The sequence below is a fragment of the Salmo salar genome, chromosome 01, assembly GCF_965601325.2.
Source record: "Salmo salar chromosome 01, fSalSal1, whole genome shotgun sequence".
In the NCBI taxonomy this organism is placed as follows: domain Eukaryota; kingdom Metazoa; phylum Chordata; class Actinopteri; order Salmoniformes; family Salmonidae; genus Salmo; species Salmo salar.
In genome coordinates, this window is record NC_138291.1 from 167,916,524 (window position 1) to 167,942,500 (window position 25,977).

A 25,977-nucleotide genomic window follows, 5' to 3' on the forward strand; every position below is an offset into this window, starting at 1 on the left:
AGACCAGACACAGCTGCTATTGTAATGGTGTCTATGGGAGACGCACCCTGTTAAGTAGACCAGTGAAATATCTTGATTTATCCATCATCTTTGTTGTAGCCAAAGATTATCTATTATACTGAGCAAAAATATAACGGCAACATGTTTCATGAGCTGAAATAAAAGATCCCAGACATTTTGGATACTCACACAAAGCTTACTTCTCTCAAATGTTCTGCACACATTTGTTTGCATTCCTGTTAGTGAGCGTTTCTCCTTTGCCAAGATAATCCATCCACCTGACAGCTGTGCCTTATCAAGAAGCTGATTAAACAGCATGATCAATTCACAGGTGCACCTTGTGCTGGGGACAATTAAAGGCAAATCTAAAATGTGCAGTTTTGTCACACAACACAATGCCACAGATGTCTCAAGTTTTGAGGGAGCATGCAATTGGCATGCTGACTGCAGGAATGTCCACCAGAGCTGTTGCCAGATAATTAAATCTTAATTTCTGTACTATAAACTGCCTCCAACATCATTTTAGAGAATTTGGAACTACGTCCAACCAGCCTCACAACCGCAGACCACGGGGCGGCAGCGTAGCCTAGTGGTTAGAGCATTGGACTACTAACCGAAAGGTTGCAAGATCGAATCCCTGAGCTGACAAGGTACAAATCTGTCGTTCTGCCCTGAACAAGGCAGTCACTGTTCCTAGGCTGTCATTGAAAATAAGAATTTGTTCCTAACTCACTTGCCTAGTTAAATAAAGGTAAAATTATAAAATACAATGTAACCATGCCAGCACAGGACGTCCACTCAGACAGCTGATGAGGAGTATTTCTATCCTGTAATAAAGCCCTTTTGTGGGGAAAAACTCGATCTGATTGGCTGGGCCTGGCTACCAAGGGGTGGACCTATACCCTCCCAGGCCCACCCATCGCAGCACCCCTGTCCAGTCATGTGAAATCCATAGTTTAGGGCTTAATGAATTATTACAATTGACTGATTTTCTTCTATGAACTGTAACTCAGTAAAATCAGTAAAACCATTCAAATAAAACCCAGCCCTGAAACGAAACGTAGGCTAAAAAGAATTTACGCGTCATTTCATAGGAAAAGACACGTCATTGGCTCAAATTTGCAGAAAGTGGGCAGTTCGGTTTTGTCACTTCAAGCCCAAATATATCCTACTTTGAATAAATGATGACATATTGACTTACATCATTGTGCGACATCATGGGTAATCTCTGGCCATCATCTTTCAGCTCGAAAAAGTGGATTTCTACTGGTGTGGGCGTTTCAGCTTTTTTTACATTCATTTAGCAGACGCTCTTATCCAGAGCGACTTACAGTAGTGAATGCATACATTTCAAACATTTTTTTTTTCTTCTGTGCTGGCCCCCCGTGGGAATCGAACCCACAACCCCATGCTCTACCAACTGAGCTACAGGGAAGGCTCACTTTGGATGAGTGTGTGTGATTGTGTATGTTCTCCCATCCTTTAGTAATCAATGGAGAGAAGGCCACCCTGGAGACGCCCACGTTTGCCCAGAAGCGCCAGCGGACCCTGGACATGCTGATCCGTTCCCTGTACCAAGACCTGATCCCTGACCTCCACAAGGTACAGCCCTGTCACACCCTACCTAACCCAGCCTGGTACAGCCCTGTCACACCCTACCTAACCCAGCCTGGTACAGCCCTGTCACACCCTACCTAACCCAGCCTGGTACAGCCCTGTCACACCCTACCTAACCCAGCCTGGTACAGCCCTGTCACACCCTACCTAACCCATTCTGGTACAGCCCTGTTACACCCTACCTAACCCAGCCTGGTACAGCCCTGTCACACCCTACCTAACCCAGCCTGGTACAGCCCTGTCACACCCTACCTAACCCATTCTGGTACAGCCCTGTTACACCCTACCTAACCCAGCCTGGTACAGCCCTGTCACACCCTACCTAACCCATTCTGGTACAGCCCTGTTACACCCTACCTAACCCATTCTGGTACAGCCCTGTCACACCCTACCTAACCCAGCCTGGTACAGCCCTGTTACACCCTACCTAACCCAGCCTGGTACAGCCCTGTTACACCCTACCTAACCCAGCCTGGTACAGCCCTGTCACACCCTACCTAACCCAGCCTGGTACAGCCCTGTCACACCCTACCTAACCCATTCTGGTACAGCCCTGTCACACCCTACCTAACCCATTCTGGTACAGCCCTGTCACACCCTACCTAACCCATTCTGGTACAGCCCTGTCACACCCTACCTAACCCATTCTGGTACAGCCCTGTTACACCCTACCTAACCCAGCCTGGTACAGCCCTGTCACACCCTACCTAACCCATTCTGGTACAGCCCTGTTACACCCTACCTAACCCAGCCTGGTACAGCCCTGTCACACCCTACCTAACCCATTCTGGTACAGCCCTGTTACACCCTACCTAACCCAGCCTGGAACAGCCCTGTCACACCCTACCTAACCCATTCTGGTACAGCCCTGTTACACCCTACCTAACCCATTCTGGTACAGCCCTGTCACACCCTACCTAACCCAGCCTGGTACAGCCCTGTTACACCCTACCTAACCCATTCTGGTACAGCCCTGTTACACCCTACCTAACCCATTCTGGTACAGCCCTGTTACACCCTACCTAACCCAGCCTGGTACAGCCCTGTCACACCCTACCTAACCCATTCTGGTACAGCCCTGTCACACCCTACCTAACCCAGCCTGGTACAGCCCTGTCACACCCTACCTAACCCAGCCTGGTACAGCCCTGTTACACCCTACCTAACCCAGCCTGGTACAGCCCTGTCACACCCTACCTAACCCATTCTGGTAGAGCCCTGTCACACCCTACCTAACCCAGCCTGGTACAGCCCTGTTACACCCTACCTAACCCATTCTGGTACAGCCCTGTTACACCCTACCTAACCCAGCCTGGTAGAGCCCTGTCACACCCTACCTAACCCATTCTGGTACAGCCCTGTCACACCCTACCTAACCCAGCCTGGTACAGCCCTGTTACACCCTACCTAACCCATTCTGGTACAGCCCTGTCACACCCTACCTAACCCATTCTGGTACAGCCCTGTCACACCCTACCTAACCCAGCCTGGTACAGCCCTGTCACACCCTACCTAACCCATTCTGGTACAGCCCTGTTACACCCTACCTAACCCAGCCTGGTACAGCCCTGTCACACCCTACATAACCCAGCCTGGTACAGCCCTGTTACACCCTACCTAACCCATTCTGGTACAGCCCTGTTACACCCTACCTAACCCATTCTGGTACAGCCCTGTCACACCCTACCTAACCCATTCTGGTACAGCCCTGTCACACCCTACCTAACCCATTCTGGTACAGCCCTGTCACACCCTACCTAACCCAGCCTGGTACAGCCCTGTTACACCCTACCTAACCCATTCTGGTACAGCCCTGTCACACCCTACCTAACCCAGCCTGGTACAGCCCTGTTACACCCTACCTAACCCATTCTGGTACAGCCCTGTCACACCCTACCTAACCCATTCTGGTACAGCCCTGTCACACCCTAACTAACCCAGCCTGGTACAGCCCTGTTACACCCTACCTAACCCAGCCTGGTACAGCCCTGTCACACCCTACCTAACCCATTCTGGTAGAGCCCTGTCACACCCTACCTAACCCAGCCTGGTACAGCCCTGTTACACCCTACCTAACCCATTCTGGTACAGCCCTGTCACACCCTACCTAACCCATTCTGGTACAGCCCTGTCACACCCTACCTAACCTATTCTGGTACAGCCCTGTTACACCCTACCTAACCCAGCCTGGTACAGCCCTGTCATACCCTACCTAACCCAGCCTGGTACAGCCCTGTCACACCCTACCTAACCCAGCCTGGTACAGCCCTGTCACACCCTACCTAACCCATTCTGGTACAGCCCTGTTACACCCTACCTAACCCATTCTGGTACAGCCCTGTCACACCCTACCTAACCCAGCCTGGTACAGCCCTGTTACACCCTACCTAACCCATTCTGGTAGAGCCCTGTCACACCCTACCTAACCCATTCTGGTACAGCCCTGTCACACCCTACCTAACCCAGCCTGGTACAGCCCTGTCACACCCTACCTAACCCATTCTGGTACAGCCCTGTTACACCCTACCTAACCCATTCTGGTACAGCCCTGTCACACCCTACCTAACCCAGCCTGGTACGGCCCTGTCACACCCTACCTAACCCATTCTGGTACAGCCCTGTTACACCCTACCTAACCCATTCTGGTACAGCCCTGTTACACCCTACCTAACCCAGCCTGGTACAGCCCTGTCACACCCTACCTAACCCATTCTGGTACAGCCCTGTCACACCCTACCTAACCCAGCCTGGAACAGCCCTGTCACACCCTACCTAACCCATTCTGGTACAGCCCTGTTACACCCTACCTAACCCATTCTGGTACAGCCCTGTCACACCCTACCTAACCCAGCCTGGTACAGCCCTGTTACACCCTACCTAACCCATTCTGGTACAGCCCTGTTACACCCTACCTAACCCATTCTGGTACAGCCCTGTTACACCCTACCTAACCCAGCCTGGTACAGCCCTGTCACACCCTACCTAACCCATTCTGGTACAGCCCTGTCACACCCTACCTAACCCAGCCTGGTACAGCCCTGTCACACCCTACCTAACCCAGCCTGGTACAGCCCTGTTACACCCTACCTAACCCAGCCTGGTACAGCCCTGTCACACCCTACCTAACCCATTCTGGTAGAGCCCTGTCACACCCTACCTAACCCAGCCTGGTACAGCCCTGTCACACCCTATCTAACCCAGCCTGGTACAGCCCTGTCACACCCTACCTAACCCAGCCTGGTACAGCCCTGTCACACCCTACCTAACCCATTCTGGTACAGCCCTGTCACACCCTACCTAACCCAGCCTGGTAGAGCCCTGTCACACCCTACCTAACCCATTCTGGTACAGCCCTGTCACACCCTACCTAACCCAGCCTGGTACAGCCCTGTCACACCCTACCTAACCCATTCTGGTACAGCCCTGTCACACCCTACCTAACCCAGCCTGGTACAGCCCTGTTACACCCTACCTAACCCATTCTGGTACAGCCTTGTCACACCCTACCTAACCCATTCTGGTACAGCCCTGTCACACCCTACCTAACCCAGCCTGGTACAGCCCTGTCACACCCTACCTAACCCATTCTGGTACAGCCCTGTTACACCCTACCTAACCCAGCCTGGTACAGCCCTGTCACACCCTACCTAACCCATTCTGGTACAGCCCTGTCACACCCTACCTAATCCAGCCTGGTACAGCCCTGTCACACCCTACATAACCCAGCCTGGTACAGCCCTGTTACACCCTACCTAACCCATTCTGGTACAGCCCTGTTACACCCTACCTAACCCATTCTGGTACAGCCCTGTCACACCCTACCTAACCCATTCTGGTACAGCCCTGTCACACCCTACCTAACCCATTCTGGTACAGCCCTGTCACACCCTACCTAACCCAGCCTGGTACAGCCCTGTTACACCCTACCTAACCCATTCTGGTACAGCCCTGTCACACCCTACCTAACCCAGCCTGGTACAGCCCTGTTACACCCTACCTAACCCATTCTGGTACAGCCCTGTCACACCCTACCTAACCCATTCTGGTACAGCCCTGTCACACCCTAACTAACCCAGCCTGGTACAGCCCTGTTACACCCTACCTAACCCAGCCTGGTACAGCCCTGTCACACCCTACCTAACCCATTCTGGTAGAGCCCTGTCACACCCTACCTAACCCAGCCTGGTACAGCCCTGTTACACCCTACCTAACCCATTCTGGTACAGCCCTGTCACACCCTACCTAACCCATTCTGGTACAGCCCTGTCACACCCTACCTAACCCATTCTGGTACAGCCCTGTTACACCCTACCTAACCCAGCCTGGTACAGCCCTGTCACACCCTACCTAACCCAGCCTGGTACAGCCCTGTCACACCCTACCTAACCCAGCCTGGTACAGCCCTGTCACACCCTACCTAACCCATTCTGGTACAGCCCTGTTACACCCTACCTAACCCATTCTGGTACAGCCCTGTCACACCCTACCTAACCCAGCCTGGTACAGCCCTGTTACACCCTACCTAACCCATTCTGGTAGAGCCCTGTCACACCCTACCTAACCCATTCTGGTACAGCCCTGTCACACCCTACCTAACCCAGCCTGGTACAGCCCTGTCACACCCTACCTAACCCATTCTGGTACAGCCCTGTTACACCCTACCTAACCCATTCTGGTACAGCCCTGTCACACCCTACCTAACCCAGCCTGGTACGGCCCTGTCACACCCTACCTAACCCATTCTGGTACAGCCCTGTTACACCCTACCTAACCCATTCTGGTACAGCCCTGTTACACCCTACGTAACCCAGCCTGGTACAGCCCTGTCACACCCTACCTAACCCATTCTGGTACAGCCCTGTCACACCCTACCTAATCCAGCCTGGTACAGCCCTGTCACACCCTACATAACCCAGCCTGGTACAGCCCTGTTACACCCTACCTAACCCATTCTGGTACAGCCCTGTTACACCCTACCTAACCCATTCTGGTACAGCCCTGTCACACCCTACCTAATCCATTCTGGTACAGCCCTGTCACACCCTACCTAACCCAGCCTGGTACAGCCCTGTTACACCCTACCTAACCCATTCTGGTACAGCCCTGTCACACCCTATCTAACCCAGCCTGGTACAGCCCTGTTACACCCTACCTAACCCATTCTGGTACAGCCCTGTCACACCCTACCTAACCCATTCTGGTACAGCCCTGTCACACCCTAACTAACCCAGCCTGGTACAGCCCTGTTACACCCTACCTAACCCAGCCTGGTACAGCCCTGTCACACCCTACCTAACCCATTCTGGTAGAGCCCTGTCACACCCTACCTAACCCAGCCTGGTACAGCCCTGTTACACCCTACCTAACCCAGCCTGGTACAGCCCTGTCACACCCTACCTAACCCAGCCTGGTACAGCCCTGTCACACCCTACCTAACCCATTCTGGTACAGCCCTGTCACACCCTACCTAACCCATTCTGGTACAGCCCTGTCACACCCTACCTAACCCATTCTGGTACAGCCCTGTTACACCCTACCTAACCCAGCCTGGTACAGCCCTGTCACACCCTACCTAACCCAGCCTGGTACAGCCCTGTCACACCCTACCTAACCCATTCTGGTACAGCCCTGTTACACCCTACCTAACCCAGCCTGGAACAGCCCTGTCACACCCTACCTAACCCATTCTGGTACAGCCCTGTTACACCCTACCTAACCCATTCTGGTACAGCCCTGTCACACCCTACCTAACCCAGCCTGGTACAGCCCTGTTACACCCTACCTAACCCATTCTGGTACAGCCCTGTTACACCCTACCTAACCCATTCTGGTACAGCCCTGTTACACCCTACCTAACCCAGCCTGGTACAGCCCTGTCACACCCTACCTAACCCATTCTGGTACAGCCCTGTCACACCCTACCTAACCCAGCCTGGTACAGCCCTGTCACACCCTACCTAACCCAGCCTGGTACAGCCCTGTTACACCCTACCTAACCCAGCCTGGTACAGCCCTGTCACACCCTACCTAACCCATTCTGGTAGAGCCCTGTCACACCCTACCTAACCCAGCCTGGTACAGCCCTGTTACACCCTACCTAACCCATTCTGGTACAGCCCTGTTACACCCTACCTAACCCATTCTGGTACAGCCCTGTTACACCCTACCTAACCCAGCCTGGTACAGCCCTGTCACACCCTACCTAACCCAGCCTGGTAGAGCCCTGTCACACCCTACCTAACCCATTCTGGTACAGCCCTGTCACACCCTACCTAACCCAGCCTGGTACAGCCCTGTTACACCCTACCTAACCCATTCTGGTACAGCCCTGTCACACCCTACCTAACCCATTCTGGTACAGCCCTGTCACACCCTACCTAACCCAGCCTGGTACAGCCCTGTCACACCCTACCTAACCCATTCTGGTACAGCCCTGTTACACCCTACCTAACCCAGCCTGGTACAGCCCTGTCACACCCTACATAACCCAGCCTGGTACAGCCCTGTTACACCCTACCTAACCCATTCTGGTACAGCCCTGTTACACCCTACCTAACCCATTCTGGTACAGCCCTGTCACACCCTACCTAACCCATTCTGGTACAGCCCTGTCACACCCTACCTAACCCATTCTGGTACAGCCCTGTCACACCCTACCTAACCCAGCCTGGTACAGCCCTGTTACACCCTACCTAACCCATTCTGGTACATCCCTGTCACACCCTACCTAACCCAGCCTGGTACAGCCCTGTTACACCCTACCTAACCCATTCTGGTACAGCCCTGTCACACCCTACCTAACCCATTCTGGTACAGCCCTGTCACACCCTAACTAACCCAGCCTGGTACAGCCCTGTTACACCCTACCTAACCCAGCCTGGTACAGCCCTGTCACACCCTACCTAACCCATTCTGGTAGAGCCCTGTCACACCCTACCTAACCCAGCCTGGTACAGCCCTGTTACACCCTACCTAACCCATTCTGGTACAGCCCTGTCACACCCTACCTAACCCATTCTGGTACAGCCCTGTCACACCCTACCTAACCTATTCTGGTACAGCCCTGTTACACCCTACCTAACCCAGCCTGGTACAGCCCTGTCACACCCTACCTAACCCAGCCTGGTACAGCCCTGTCACACCCTACCTAACCCAGCCTGGTACAGCCCTGTCACACCCTACCTAACCCATTCTGGTACAGCCCTGTTACACCCTACCTAACCCATTCTGGTACAGCCCTGTCACACCCTACCTAACCCAGCCTGGTACAGCCCTGTTACACCCTACCTAACCCATTCTGGTAGAGCCCTGTCACACCCTACCTAACCCATTCTGGTACAGCCCTGTCACACCCTACCTAACCCAGCCTGGTACAGCCCTGTCACACCCTACCTAACCCATTCTGGTACAGCCCTGTTACACCCTACCTAACCCATTCTGGTACAGCCCTGTCACACCCTACCTAACCCAGCCTGGTACGGCCCTGTCACACCCTACCTAACCCATTCTGGTACAGCCCTGTTACACCCTACCTAACCCATTCTGGTACAGCCCTGTTACACCCTACCTAACCCAGCCTGGTACAGCCCTGTCACACCCTACCTAACCCATTCTGGTACAGCCCTGTCACACCCTACCTAACCCAGCCTGGAACAGCCCTGTCACACCCTACCTAACCCATTCTGGTACAGCCCTGTTACACCCTACCTAACCCATTCTGGTACAGCCCTGTCACACCCTACCTAACCCAGCCTGGTACAGCCCTGTTACACCCTACCTAACCCATTCTGGTACAGCCCTGTTACACCCTACCTAACCCATTCTGGTACAGCCCTGTTACACCCTACCTAACCCAGCCTGGTACAGCCCTGTCACACCCTACCTAACCCATTCTGGTACAGCCCTGTCACACCCTACCTAACCCAGCCTGGTACAGCCCTGTCACACCCTACCTAACCCAGCCTGGTACAGCCCTGTTACACCCTACCTAACCCAGCCTGGTACAGCCCTGTCACACCCTACCTAACCCATTCTGGTAGAGCCCTGTCACACCCTACCTAACCCAGCCTGGTACAGCCCTGTCACACCCTACCTAACCCAGCCTGGTAGAGCCCTGTCACACCCTACCTAACCCATTCTGGTACAGCCCTGTCACACCCTACCTAACCCAGCCTGGTACAGCCCTGTTACACCCTACCTAACCCATTCTGGTACAGCCTTGTCACACCCTACCTAACCCATTCTGGTACAGCCCTGTCACACCCTACCTAACCCAGCCTGGTACAGCCCTGTCACACCCTACCTAACCCATTCTGGTACAGCCCTGTTACACCCTACCTAACCCAGCCTGGTACAGCCCTGTCACACCCTACCTAACCCATTCTGGTACAGCCCTGTCACACCCTACCTAATCCAGCCTGGTACAGCCCTGTCACACCCTACATAACCCAGCCTGGTACAGCCCTGTTACACCCTACCTAACCCATTCTGGTACAGCCCTGTTACACCCTACCTAACCCATTCTGGTACAGCCCTGTCACACCCTACCTAACCCATTCTGGTACAGCCCTGTCACACCCTACCTAACCCATTCTGGTACAGCCCTGTCACACCCTACCTAACCCAGCCTGGTACAGCCCTGTTACACCCTACCTAACCCATTCTGGTACAGCCCTGTCACACCCTACCTAACCCAGCCTGGTACAGCCCTGTTACACCCTACCTAACCCATTCTGGTACAGCCCTGTCACACCCTACCTAACCCATTCTGGTACAGCCCTGTCACACCCTAACTAACCCAGCCTGGTACAGCCCTGTTACACCCTACCTAACCCAGCCTGGTACAGCCCTGTCACACCCTACCTAACCCATTCTGGTAGAGCCCTGTCACACCCTACCTAACCCAGCCTGGTACAGCCCTGTTACACCCTACCTAACCCATTCTGGTACAGCCCTGTCACACCCTACCTAACCCATTCTGGTACAGCCCTGTCACACCCTACCTAACCCATTCTGGTACAGCCCTGTTACACCCTACCTAACCCAGCCTGGTACAGCCCTGTCACACCCTACCTAACCCAGCCTGGTACAGCCCTGTCACACCCTACCTAACCCAGCCTGGTACAGCCCTGTCACACCCTACCTAACCCATTCTGGTACAGCCCTGTTACACCCTACCTAACCCATTCTGGTACAGCCCTGTCACACCCTACCTAACCCAGCCTGGTACAGCCCTGTTACACCCTACCTAACCCATTCTGGTAGAGCCCTGTCACACCCTACCTAACCCATTCTGGTACAGCCCTGTCACACCCTACCTAACCCAGCCTGGTACAGCCCTGTCACACCCTACCTAACCCATTCTGGTACAGCCCTGTTACACCCTACCTAACCCATTCTGGTACAGCCCTGTCACACCCTACCTAACCCAGCCTGGTACGGCCCTGTCACACCCTACCTAACCCATTCTGGTACAGCCCTGTTACACCCTACCTAACCCATTCTGGTACAGCCCTGTTACACCCTACGTAACCCAGCCTGGTACAGCCCTGTCACACCCTACCTAACCCATTCTGGTACAGCCCTGTCACACCCTACCTAATCCAGCCTGGTACAGCCCTGTCACACCCTACATAACCCAGCCTGGTACAGCCCTGTTACACCCTACCTAACCCATTCTGGTACAGCCCTGTTACACCCTACCTAACCCATTCTGGTACAGCCCTGTCACACCCTACCTAACCCATTCTGGTACAGCCCTGTCACACCCTACCTAACCCAGCCTGGTACAGCCCTGTTACACCCTACCTAACCCATTCTGGTACAGCCCTGTCACACCCTATCTAACCCAGCCTGGTACAGCCCTGTTACACCCTACCTAACCCATTCTGGTACAGCCCTGTCACACCCTACCTAACCCATTCTGGTACAGCCCTGTCACACCCTAACTAACCCAGCCTGGTACAGCCCTGTTACACCCTACCTAACCCAGCCTGGTACAGCCCTGTCACACCCTACCTAACCCATTCTGGTAGAGCCCTGTCACACCCTACCTAACCCAGCCTGGTACAGCCCTGTTACACCCTACCTAACCCAGCCTGGTACAGCCCTGTCACACCCTACCTAACCCAGCCTGGTACAGCCCTGTCACACCCTACCTAACCCATTCTGGTACAGCCCTGTCACACCCTACCTAACCCATTCTGGTACAGCCCTGTCACACCCTACCTAACCCATTCTGGTACAGCCCTGTTACACCCTACCTAACCCAGCCTGGTACAGCCCTGTCACACCCTACCTAACCCAGCCTGGTACAGCCCTGTCACACCCTACCTAACCCAGCCTGGTACAGCCCTGTCACACCCTACCTAACCCATTCTGGTACAGCCCTGTTACACCCTACCTAACCCATTCTGGTACAGCCCTGTCACACCCTACCTAACCCAGCCTGGTACAGCCCTGTTACACCCTACCTAACCCATTCTGGTAGAGCCCTGTCACACCCTACCTAACCCATTCTGGTACAGCCCTGTCACACCCTACCTAACCCAGCCTGGTACAGCCCTGTCACACCCTACCTAACCCATTCTGGTACAGCCCTGTTACACCCTACCTAACCCATTCTGCTACAGCCCTGTTACACCCTACCTAACCCAGCCTGGTACAGCCCTGTCACACCCTACCTAACCCATTCTGGTACAGCCCTGTTACACCCTACCTAACCCATTCTGGTACAGCCCTGTCACACCCTACCTAACCCAGCCTGGTACGGCCCTGTCACACCCTACCTAACCCATTCTGGTACAGCCCTGTTACACCCTACCTAACCCATTCTGGTACAGCCCTGTTACACCCTACCTAACCCAGCCTGGTACAGCCCTGTTACACCCTACCTAACCCAGCCTGGTACAGCCCTGTCACACCCTACCTAACCCATTCTGGTACAGCCCTGTTACACCCTACCTAATCCAGCCTGGTACAGCCATGTCACACCCTACCTAACCCAGCCTGGTACAGCCCTGTCACACCCTACCTAACCCATTCTGGTACAGCCCTGTCACACCCTACCTAACCCATTCTGGTACAGCCCTGTCACACCCTACCTAACCCATTCTGGTACGGCCCTGTTACACCCTACCTAACCCATTCTGGTACAGCCCTGTCACACCCTACCTAACCCATTCTGGTACAGCCCTGTCACACCCTAACTAACCCAGCCTGGTACAGCCCTGTTACACCCTACCTAACCCAGCCTGGTACAGCCCTGTCACACCCTACCTAACCCATTCTGGTAGAGCCCTGTCACACCCTACCTAACCCAGCCTGGTACAGCCCTGTTACACCCTACCTAACCCAGCCTGGTACAGCCCTGTCACACCCTACCTAACCCAGCCTGGTACAGCCCTGTCACACCCTACCTAACCCATTCTGGTACAGCCCTGTCACACCCTACCTAACCCATTCTGGTACAGCCCTGTCACACCCTACCTAACCCATTCTGGTACAGCCCTGTTACACCCTACCTAACCCAGCCTGGTACAGCCCTGTCACACCCTACCTAACCCAGCCTGGTACAGCCCTGTCACACCCTACCTAACCCAGCCTGGTACAGCCCTGTCACACCCTACCTAACCCATTCTGGTACAGCCCTGTTACACCCTACCTAACCCATTCTGGTACAGCCCTGTCACACCCTACCTAACCCAGCCTGGTACAGCCCTGTTACACCCTACCTAACCCATTCTGGTAGAGCCCTGTCACACCCTACCTAACCCATTCTGGTACAGCCCTGTCACACCCTACCTAACCCACCTGGTACAGCCCTGTACACCCTACCTAACCCATTCTGGTACAGCCCTGTCACACCCTACCTAACCCATTCTGGTACAGCCCTGTCACACCCTACCTAACCCAGCCTGGTACGCCCTGTCACACCCTACCTAACCCATTCTGGTACAGCCCTGTTACAGCCCTGTTACACCCTACCTAACCCAGCCTGGTACAGCCCTGTCACACCCTACCTAACCCATTCTGGTACAGCCCTGTTACACCCTACCTAATCCAGCCTGGTACAGCCATGTCACACCCTACCTAACCCAGCCTGGTACAGCCCTGTCACACCCTACCTAACCCATTCTGGTACAGCCCTGTCACACCCTACCTAACCCATTCTGGTACAGCCCTGTCACACCCTACCTAACCCATTCTGGTACGGCCCTGTTACACCCTACCTAACACATTCTGGTAGAGCCCTGTCACACCCTACCTAACCCATTCTGGTACAGCCCTGTTACACCCTACCTAACCCAGCCTGGTACAGCCCTGTTACACCCTACCTAACCCATTCTGGTAGAGCCCTGTCACACCCTACCTAACCCAGCCTGGTACAGCCCTGTTACACCCTACCTAACCCATTCTGGTACAGCCCTGTCACACCCTACCTAACCCAGCCTGGTACAGCCCTGTCACACCCTACCTAACCCAGCCTGGTACAGCCCTGTCACACCCTACCTAACCCATTCTGGTACAGCCCTGTTACACCCTACCTAACCCATTCTGGTACAGCCCTGTCACACCCTACCTAACCCAGCCTGGTACAGCCCTGTTACACCCTACCTAACCCATTCTGGTAGAGCCCTGTCACACCCTACCTAACCCATTCTGGTACAGCCCTGTCACACCCTACCTAACCCAGCCTGGTACAGCCCTGTCACACCCTACCTAACCCATTCTGGTACAGCCCTGTTACACCCTACCTAACCCATTCTGGTACAGCCCTGTCACACCCTACCTAACCCAGCCTGGTACGGCCCTGTCACACCCTACCTAACCCATTCTGGTACAGCCCTGTTACACCCTACCTAACCCATTCTGGTACAGCCCTGGTACACCCTACCTAATCCAGCCTGGTACAGCCATGTCACACCCTACCTAACCCAGCCTGGTACAGCCCTGTCACACCCTACCTAACCCATTCTGGTACAGCCCTGTCACACCCTACCTAACCCATTCTGGTACAGCCCTGTCACACCCTACCTAACCCATTCTGGTACGGCCCTGTTTCACCCTACCTAACACATTCTGGTAGAGCCCTGTCACACCCTACCTAACCCATTCTGGTACAGCCCTGTCACACCCTACCTAACCCAGCCTGGTACAGCCCTGTTACACCCTACCTAACCCAGCCTGGTACAGCCCTGTTACACCCTACCTAACCCATTCTGGTACAGCCTTGTCACACCCTACCTAACCCATTCTGGTACAGCCCTGTCACACCCTACCTAACCCAGCCTGGTACAGCCCTGTCACACCCTACCTAACCCATTCTGGTACAGCCCTGTTACACCCTACCTAACCCAGCCTGGTACAGCCCTGTCACACCCTACCTAACCCATTCTGGTACAGCCCTGTCACACCCTACCTAATCCAGCCTGGTACAGCCCTGTCACACCCTACATAACCCAGCCTGGTACAGCCCTGTTACACCCTACCTAACCCATTCTGGTACAGCCCTGTTACACCCTACCTAACCCATTCTGGTACAGCCCTGTCACACCCTACCTAACCCATTCTGGTACAGCCCTGTCACACCCTACCTAACCCATTCTGGTACAGCCCTGTCACACCCTACCTAACCCAGCCTGGTACAGCCCTGTTACACCCTACCTAACCCATTCTGGTACAGCCCTGTCACACCCTACCTAACCCAGCCTGGTACAGCCCTGTTACACCCTACCTAACCCATTCTGGTACAGCCCTGTCACACCCTACCTAACCCATTCTGGTACAGCCCTGTCACACCCTAACTAACCCAGCCTGGTACAGCCCTGTTACACCCTACCTAACCCAGCCTGGTACAGCCCTGTCACACCTTACCTAACCCATTCTGGTAGAGCCCTGTCACACCCTACCTAACCCAGCCTGGTACAGCCCTGTTACACCCTACCTAACCCATTCTGGTACAGCCCTGTCACACCCTACCTAACCCATTCTGGTACAGCCCTGTCACACCCTACCTAACCCATTCTGGTACAGCCCTGTTACACCCTACCTAACCCAGCCTGGTACAGCCCTGTCACACCCTACCTAACCCAGCCTGGTACAGCCCTGTCACACCCTACCTAACCCAGCCTGGTACAGCCCTGTCACACCCTACCTAACCCATTCTGGTACAGCCCTGTTACACCCTACCTAACCCATTCTGGTACAGCCCTGTCACACCCTACCTAACCCAGCCTGGTACAGCCCTGTTACACCCTACCTAACCCATTCTGGTAGAGCCCTGTCACACCCTACCTAACCCATTCTGGTACAGCCCTGTCACACCCTACCTAACCCAGCCTGGTACAGCCCTGTCACACCCTACCTAACCCATTCTGGTACAGCCCTGTTACACCCTACCTAACCCATTCTGGTACAGCCCTGTCACACCCTACCTAACCCAGCCTGGTACGGCCCTGTCACACCCTACCTAACCCATTCTGGTACAGCCCTGTTACACCCTACCTAACCCATTCTGGTACAGCCCTGTTACACCCTACGTAACCCAGCCTGGTACAGCCCTGTCACACCCTACCTAACCCATTCTGGTACAGCCCTGTCACACCCTACCTAATCCAGCCTGGTACAGCCCTGTCACACCCTACATAACCCAGCCTGGTACAGCCCTGTTACACCCTACCTAACCCATTCTGGTACAGCCCTGTTACACCCTACCTAACCCATTCTGGTACAGCCCTGTCACACCCTACCTAACCCATTCTGGTACAGCCCTGTCACACCCTACCTAACCCAGCCTGGTACAGCCCTGTTACACCCTACCTAACCCATTCTGGTACAGCCCTGTCACACCCTATCTAACCCAGCCTGGTACAGCCCTGTTACACCCTACCTAACCCATTCTGGTACAGCCCTGTCACACCCTACCTAACCCATTCTGGTACAGCCCTGTCACACCCTACCTAACCCAGCCTGGTACAGCCCTGTTACACCCTACCTAACCCATTCTGGTACAGCCCTGTCACACCCTACCTAACCCATTCTGGTACAGCCCTGTCACACCCTACCTAACCCAGCCTGGTACAGCCCTGTCACACCCTACCTAACCCATTCTGGTACAGCCCTGTTACACCCTACCTAACCCAGCCTGGTACAGCCCTGTCACACCCTACCTAACCCATCCTGGTACAGCCCTGTCACACCCTACCTAACCCATTCTGGTACAGCCCTGTTACACCCTACCTAACACATTCTGGTAGAGCCCTGTCACACCCTACCTAACCCATTCTGGTACAGCCCTGTTACACCCTACCTAACCCAGCCTGGTACAGCCCTGTTACACCCTACCTAACCCATTCTGGTAGAGCCCTGTCACACCCTACCTAACCCATTCTGGTAGAGCCCTGTCACACCCTACCTAACCCAGCCTGGTACAGCCCTGTCACACCCTACCTAACCCAGCCTGGTACAGCCCTGTCACACCCTACCTAACCCAGCCTGGTAGAGCCCTGTCACACCCTACCTAACCCATTCTGGCACAGCCCTGTCACACCCTACCTAACCCAGCCTGGTACAGCCCTGTTACACCCTACCTAACCCATTCTGGTACAGCCCTGTCACACCCTACCTAACCCATTCTGGTACAGCCCTGTCACACCCTACCTAACCCAGCCTGGTACAGCCCTGTCACACCCTACCTAACCCATTCTGGTACAGCCCTGTTACACCCTACCTAACCCAGCCTGGTACAGCCCTGTCACACCCTACCTAACCCATTCTGGTACAGCCCTGTCACACCCTACCTAATCCAGCCTGGTACAGCCCTGTCACACCCTACCTAACCCAGCCTGGTACAGCCCTGTCACACCCTACCTAACCCATTCTGGTACAGCCCTGTTACACCCTACCTAACCCATTCTGGTACAGCCCTGTCACACCCTACCTAACCCATTCTGGTACAGCCCTGTCACACCCTACCTAACCCATTCTGGTACAGCCCTGTCATACCCTACCTAACCCAGCCTGGTACAGCCCTGTTACACCCTACCTAACCCATTCTGGTACAGCCCTGTCACACCCTACCTAACCCAGCCTGGTACAGCCCTGTCACACCCTACCTAACCCAGCCTGGTACAGCCCTGTCACACCCTACCTAACCCATTCTGGTACAGCCCTGTTACACCCTACCTAACCCAGCCTGGTACAGCCCTGTTACACCCTACCCAACCCAGCCTGGTACAGCCCTGTTACACCCTACCTAACCCAGCCTGGTACAGCCCTGTCACACCCTACCCCACCCAGCCTGGTACAGCCCTGTCACACCCTACCTAACCCAGCCTGGTACAGCCCTGTTACACCCTACCTAACCCAGCCTGGTAGAGCCCTGTCACACCCTACCTAACCCATTCTGGTACAGCCCTGTCACACCCTACCTAACCCAGCCTGGTACAGCCCTGTTACACCCTACCTAACCCATTCTGGTACAGCCCTGTTACACCCTACCTAACCCAGCCTGGTACAGCCCTGTTACACCCTACCTAACCCAGCCTGGTACAGCCCTGTCACACCCTACCTAACCCATTCTGGTACAGCCCTGTCACACCCTACCTAACCCATTCTGGTACAGCCCTGTCACACCCTACCTAACCCATTCTGGTACAGCCCTGTCACACCCTACCTAACCCAGCCTGGTACAGCCCTGTCACACCCTACCTAACCCATTCTGGTACAGCCCTGTTACACCCTACCTAACCCAGCCTGGTACAGCCCTGTCACACCCTACCTAACCCATTCTGGTACAGCCCTGTCACACCCTACCTAATCCAGCCTGGTACAGCCCTGTCACACCCTACCTAACCCAGCCTGGTACAGCCCTGTTACACCCTACCTAACCCATTCTGGTACAGCCCTGTTACACCCTACCTAACCCATTCTGGTACAGCCCTGTCACACCCTACCTAACCCAGCCTGGTACAGCCCTGTTACACCCTACCTAACCCATTCTGGTACAGCCCTGTCACACCCTACCTAACCCATTCTGGTACAGCCCTGTCACACCCTACCTAACCCAGCCTGGTACAGCCCTGTTACACCCTACCTAACCCATTCTGGTACAGCCCTGTTACACCCTACCTAACCCAGCCTGGTACAGCCCTGTTACACCCTACCTAACCCAGCCTGGTACAGCCCTGTCACACCCTACCTAACCCATTCTGGTACAGCCCTGTCACACCCTACCTAACCCATTCTGGTACAGCCCTGTCACACCCTACCTAACCCAGCCTGGTACAGCCCTGTCACACCCTACCTAACCCAGCCTGGTACAGCCCTGTCACACCCTACCTAACCCATTCTGGTACAGCCCTGTCACACCCTACCTAACCCAGCCTGGTACAGCCCTGTCACACCCTACCTAACCCATTCTGGTACAGCCCTGTCACACCCTACCTAATCCAGCCTGGTACAGCCCTGTCACACCCTACCTAACCCAGCCTGGTACAGCCCTGTCACACCCTACCTAACCCATTCTGGTACAGCCCTGTTACACCCTACCTAACCCATTCTGGTACAGCCCTGTCACACCCTACCTAACCCATTCTGGTACAGCCCTGTCACACCCTACCTAACCCATTCTGGTACAGCCCTGTCACACCCTACCTAACCCAGCCTGGTACAGCCCTGTTACACCCTACCTAACCCATTCTGGTACAGCCCTGTCACACCCTACCTAACCCAGCCTGGTACAGCCCTGTCACACCCTACCTAACCCAGCCTGGTACAGCCCTGTCACACCCTACCTAACCCATTCTGGTACAGCCCTGTTACACCCTACCTAACCCAGCCTGGTACAGCCCTGTTACACCCTACCCAACCCAGCCTGGTACAGCCCTGTTACACCCTACCTAACCCAGCCTGGTACAGCCCTGTCACACCCTACCCCACCCAGCCTGGTACAGCCCTGTCACACCCTACCTAACCCAGCCTGGTACAGCCCTGTTACACCCTACCTAACCCAGCCTGGTAGAGCCCTGTCACACCCTACCTAACCCATTCTGGTACAGCCCTGTCACACCCTACCTAACCCAGCCTGGTACAGCCCTGTTACACCCTACCTAACCCATTCTGGTACAGCCCTGTTACACCCTACCTAACCCAGCCTGGTACAGCCCTGTTACACCCTACCTAACCCAGCCTGGTACAGCCCTGTCACACCCTACCTAACCCATTCTGGTACAGCCCTGTCACACCCTACCTAACCCATTCTGGTACAGCCCTGTCACACCCTACCTAACCCATTCTGGTACAGCCCTGTCACACCCTACCTAACCCAGCCTGGTACAGCCCTGTCACACCCTACCTAACCCATTCTGGTACAGCCCTGTTACACCCTACCTAACCCAGCCTGGTACAGCCCTGTCACACCCTACCTAACCCATTCTGGTACAGCCCTGTCACACCCTACCTAACCCAGCCTGGTACAGCCCTGTCACACCCTACCTAACCCATTCTGGTACAGCCCTGTCACACCCTACCTAACCCATTCTGGTACAGCCCTGTCACACCCTACCTAACCCATTCTGGTACAGCCCTGTCACACCCTACCTAACCCATTCTGGTACAGCCCTGTCACACCCTACCTAACCCAGCCTGGTACAGCCCTGTCACACCCTACCTAACCCAGCCTGGTACAGCCCTGTCACACCCTACCTAACCCAGCCTGGTAGAGCCCTGTCACACCCTACCTAACCCATTCTGGCACAGCCCTGTCACACCCTACCTAACCCAGCCTGGTACAGCCCTGTTACACCCTACCTAACCCATTCTGGTACAGCCCTGTCACACCCTACCTAACCCATTCTGGTACAGCCCTGTCACACCCTACCTAACCCAGCCTGGTACAGCCCTGTCACACCCTACCTAACCCATTCTGGTACAGCCCTGTTACACCCTACCTAACCCAGCCTGGTACAGCCCTGTCACACCCTACCTAACCCATTCTGGTACAGCCCTGTCACACCCTACCTAATCCAGCCTGGTACAGCCCTGTCACACCCTACCTAACCCAGCCTGGTACAGCCCTGTCACACCCTACCTAACCCATTCTGGTACAGCCCTGTTACACCCTACCTAACCCATTCTGGTACAGCCCTGTCACACCCTACCTAACCCATTCTGGTACAGCCCTGTCACACCCTACCTAACCCATTCTGGTACAGCCCTGTCATACCCTACCTAACCCAGCCTGGTACAGCCCTGTTACACCCTACCTAACCCATTCTGGTACAGCCCTGTCACACCCTACCTAACCCAGCCTGGTACAGCCCTGTCACACCCTACCTAACCCAGCCTGGTACAGCCCTGTCACACCCTACCTAACCCATTCTGGTACAGCCCTGTTACACCCTACCTAACCCAGCCTGGTACAGCCCTGTTACACCCTACCCAACCCAGCCTGGTACAGCCCTGTTACACCCTACCTAACCCAGCCTGGTACAGCCCTGTCACACCCTACCCCACCCAGCCTGGTACAGCCCTGTCACACCCTACCTAACCCAGCCTGGTACAGCCCTGTTACACCCTACCTAACCCAGCCTGGTAGAGCCCTGTCACACCCTACCTAACCCATTCTGGTACAGCCCTGTCACACCCTACCTAACCCAGCCTGGTACAGCCCTGTTACACCCTACCTAACCCATTCTGGTACAGCCCTGTTACACCCTACCTAACCCAGCCTGGTACAGCCCTGTTACACCCTACCTAACCCAGCCTGGTACAGCCCTGTCACACCCTACCTAACCCATTCTGGTACAGCCCTGTCACACCCTACCTAACCCATTCTGGTACAGCCCTGTCACACCCTACCTAACCCATTCTGGTACAGCCCTGTCACACCCTACCTAACCCAGCCTGGTACAGCCCTGTCACACCCTACCTAACCCATTCTGGTACAGCCCTGTTACACCCTACCTAACCCAGCCTGGTACAGCCCTGTCACACCCTACCTAACCCATTCTGGTACAGCCCTGTCACACCCTACCTAATCCAGCCTGGTACAGCCCTGTCACACCCTACCTAACCCAGCCTGGTACAGCCCTGTTACACCCTACCTAACCCATTCTGGTACAGCCCTGTTACACCCTACCTAACCCAGCCTGGTACAGCCCTGTCACACCCTACCTAACCCAGCCTGGTACAGCCCTGTTACACCCTACCTAACCCAGCCTGGTACAGCCCTGTCACACCCTACCTAACCCAGCCTGGTACAGCCCTGTCACACCCTACCTAACCCAGCCTGGTACAGCCCTGTCACACCCTACCTAACCCAGCCTGGTAGAGCCCTGTCACACCCTACCTAACCCATTCTGGTACAGCCCTGTCACACCCTACCTAACCCAGCCTGGTACAGCCCTGTCACACCCTACCTAACCCATTCTGGTACAGCCCTGTTACACCCTACCTAACCCAGCCTGGTACAGCCCTGTTACACCCTACCTAACCCAGCCTGGTACAGCCCTGTCACACCCTACCTAACCCATTCTGGTACAGCCCTGTCACACCCTACCTAACCCATTCTGGTACAGCCCTGTCACACCCTACCTAACCCATTCTGGTACAGCCCTGTCACACCCTACCTAACCCAGCCTGGTACAGCCCTGTCACACCCTACCTAACCCATTCTGGTACAGCCCTGTTACACCCTACCTAACCCAGCCTGGTACAGCCCTGTCACACCCTACCTAACCCATTCTGGTACAGCCCTGTCACACCCTACCTAATCCAGCCTGGTACAGCCCTGTCACACCCTACCTAACCCAGCCTGGTACAGCCCTGTCACACCCTACCTAACCCATTCTGGTACAGCCCTGTTACACCCTACCTAACCCATTCTGGTACAGCCCTGTCACACCCTACCTAACCCATTCTGGTACAGCCCTGTCACACCCTACCTAACCCATTCTGGTACAGCCCTGTCACACCCTACCTAACCCAGCCTGGTACAGCCCTGTTACACCCTACCTAACCCATTCTGGTACAGCCCTGTCACACCCTACCTAACCCAGCCTGGTACAGCCCTGTCACACCCTACCTAACCCAGCCTGGTACAGCCCTGTCACACCCTACCTAACCCATTCTGGTACAGCCCTGTTACACCCTACCTAACCCAGCCTGGTACAGCCCTGTTACACCCTACCCAACCCAGCCTGGTACAGCCCTGTTACACCCTACCTAACCCAGCCTGGTACAGCCCTGTCACACCCTACCCCACCCAGCCTGGTACAGCCCTGTCACACCCTACCTAACCCAGCCTGGTACAGCCCTGTTACACCCTACCTAACCCAGCCTGGTAGAGCCCTGTCACACCCTACCTAACCCATTCTGGTACAGCCCTGTCACACCCTACCTAACCCAGCCTGGTACAGCCCTGTTACACCCTACCTAACCCATTCTGGTACAGCCCTGTTACACCCTACCTAACCCAGCCTGGTACAGCCCTGTTACACCCTACCTAACCCAGCCTGGTACAGCCCTGTCACACCCTACCTAACCCATTCTGGTACAGCCCTGTCACACCCTACCTAACCCATTCTGGTACAGCCCTGTCACACCCTACCTAACCCATTCTGGTACAGCCCTGTCACACCCTACCTAACCCAGCCTGGTACAGCCCTGTCACACCCTACCTAACCCATTCTGGTACAGCCCTGTTACACCCTACCTAACCCAGCCTGGTACAGCCCTGTCACACCCTACCTAACCCATTCTGGTACAGCCCTGTCACACCCTACCTAATCCAGCCTGGTACAGCCCTGTCACACCCTACCTAACCCAGCCTGGTACAGCCCTGTTACACCCTACCTAACCCATTCTGGTACAGCCCTGTTACACCCTACCTAACCCATTCTGGTACAGCCCTGTCACACCCTACCTAACCCATTCTGGTACAGCCCTGTCACACCCTACCTAACCCATTCTGGTACAGCCCTGTCACACCCTACCTAACCCATTCTGGTACAGCCCTGTCACACCCTACCTAACCCAGCCTGGTACAGCCCTGTTACACCCTACCTAACCCATTCTGGTACAGCCCTGTCACACCCTACCTAACCCAGCCTGGTACAGCCCTGTCACACCCTACCTAACCCAGCCTGGTACAGCCCTGTCACACCCTACCTAACCCATTCTGGTACAGCCCTGTTACACCCTACCTAACCCAGCCTGGTACAGCCCTGTTACACCCTACCCAACCCAGCCTGGTACAGCCCTGTTACACCCTACCTAACCCAGCCTGGTACAGCCCTGTCACACCCTACCCCACCCAGCCTGGTACAGCCCTGTCACACCCTACCTAACCCAGCCTGGTACAGCCCTGTTACACCCTACCTAACCCAGCCTGGTAGAGCCCTGTCACACCCTACCTAACCCATTCTGGTACAGCCCTGTCACACCCTACCTAACCCAGCCTGGTACAGCCCTGTTACACCCTACCTAACCCATTCTGGTACAGCCCTGTTACACCCTACCTAACCCAGCCTGGTACAGCCCTGTTACACCCTACCTAACCCAGCCTGGTACAGCCCTGTCACACCCTACCTAACCCATTCTGGTACAGCCCTGTCACACCCTACCTAACCCATTCTGGTACAGCCCTGTCACACCCTACCTAACCCATTCTGGTACAGCCCTGTCACACCCTACCTAACCCAGCCTGGTACAGCCCTGTCACACCCTACCTAACCCATTCTGGTACAGCCCTGTTACACCCTACCTAACCCAGCCTGGTACAGCCCTGTCACACCCTACCTAACCCATTCTGGTACAGCCCTGTCACACCCTACCTAATCCAGCCTGGTACAGCCCTGTCACACCCTACCTAACCCAGCCTGGTACAGCCCTGTTACACCCTACCTAACCCATTCTGGTACAGCCCTGTTACACCCTACCTAACCCATTCTGGTACAGCCCTGTCACACCCTACCTAACCCATTCTGGTACAGCCCTGTCACACCCTACCTAACCCAGCCTGGTACAGCCCTGTTACACCCTACCTAACCCATTCTGGTACAGCCCTGTTACACCCTACCTAACCCATTCTGGTACAGCCCTGTCACACCCTACCTAACCCAGCCTGGTACAGCCCTGTCACACCCTACCTAACCCAGCCTGGTACAGCCCTGTCACACCCTACCTAACCCATTCTGGTACAGCCCTGTCACACCCTACCTAACCCAGCCTGGTACAGCCCTGTCACACCCTACCTAACCCATTCTGGTACAGCCCTGTCACACCCTACCTAACCCAGCCTGGTACAGCCCTGTTACACCCTACCTAACCCAGCCTGGTACAGCCCTGTCACACCCTACCTAACCCATTCTGGTACAGCCCTGTCACACCCTACCTAACCCAGCCTGGTACAGCCCTGTTACACCCTACCTAACCCAGCCTGGTACAGCCCTGTCACACCCTACCTAACCCATTCTGGTACAGCCCTGTCACACCCTACCTAACCCAGCCTGGTACAGCCCTGTCACACCCTACCTAACCCATTCTGGTACAGCCCTGTCACACCCTACCTAACCCAGCCTGGTACAGCCCTGTCACACCCTACCTAACCCAGCCTGGTACAGCCCTGTCACACCCTACCTAACCCAGCCTGGTACAGCCCTGTCACACCCTACCTAACCCATTCTGGTACAGCCCTGTTACACCCTACCTAACCCAGCCTGGTACAGCCCTGTCACACCCTACCTAACCCAGCCTGGTACAGCCCTGTCACACCCTACCTAACCCATTCTGGTACAGCCCTGTCACACCCTACCTAACCCAGCCTGGTACAGCCCTGTTACACCCTACCTAACCCATTCTGGTACAGCCCTGTCACACCCTACCTAACCCATTCTGGTACAGCCCTGTCACACCCTACCTAACCCAGCCTGGTACAGCCCTGTCACACCCTACCTAACCCATTCTGGTACAGCCCTGTTACACCCTACCTAACCCAGCCTGGTACAGCCCTGTCACACCCTACCTAACCCATTCTGGTACAGCCCTGTCACACCCTACCTAACCCAGCCTGGTACAGCCCTGTCACACCCTACCTAACCCAGCCTGGTACAGCCCTGTCACACCCTACCTAACCCATTCTGGTACAGCCCTGTTACACCCTACCTAACCCATTCTGGTACAGCCCTGTCACACCCTACCTAACCCATTCTGGTACAGCCCTGTCACACCCTACCTAACCCATTCTGGTACAGCCCTGTCACACCCTACCTAACCCAGCCTGGTACAGCCCTGTTACACCCTACCTAACCCATTCTGGTACAGCCCTGTCACACCCTACCTAACCCAGCCTGGTACAGC

At 55.2% G+C, this 25,977-nt stretch overlaps 1 protein-coding gene across 5 annotated transcripts in view; it reads left to right on the forward strand.

Moving 5' to 3' along the window:
* garnl3 (GTPase activating Rap/RanGAP domain like 3) overlaps positions 1-25,977 on the forward strand; it is a 235,873-nt gene that overhangs the window by 104,166 nt on the left and 105,730 nt on the right. For all 5 annotated transcript variants that reach the window (XM_045692952.2, XM_045692967.2, XM_045692961.2 and 2 more), the window contains exon 15: positions 1,487-1,602. In XM_045692952.2, coding sequence (XP_045548908.1) covers positions 1,487-1,602 — 116 coding nt within the window. The remainder of the gene's footprint in view (positions 1-1,486; positions 1,603-25,977) is intronic.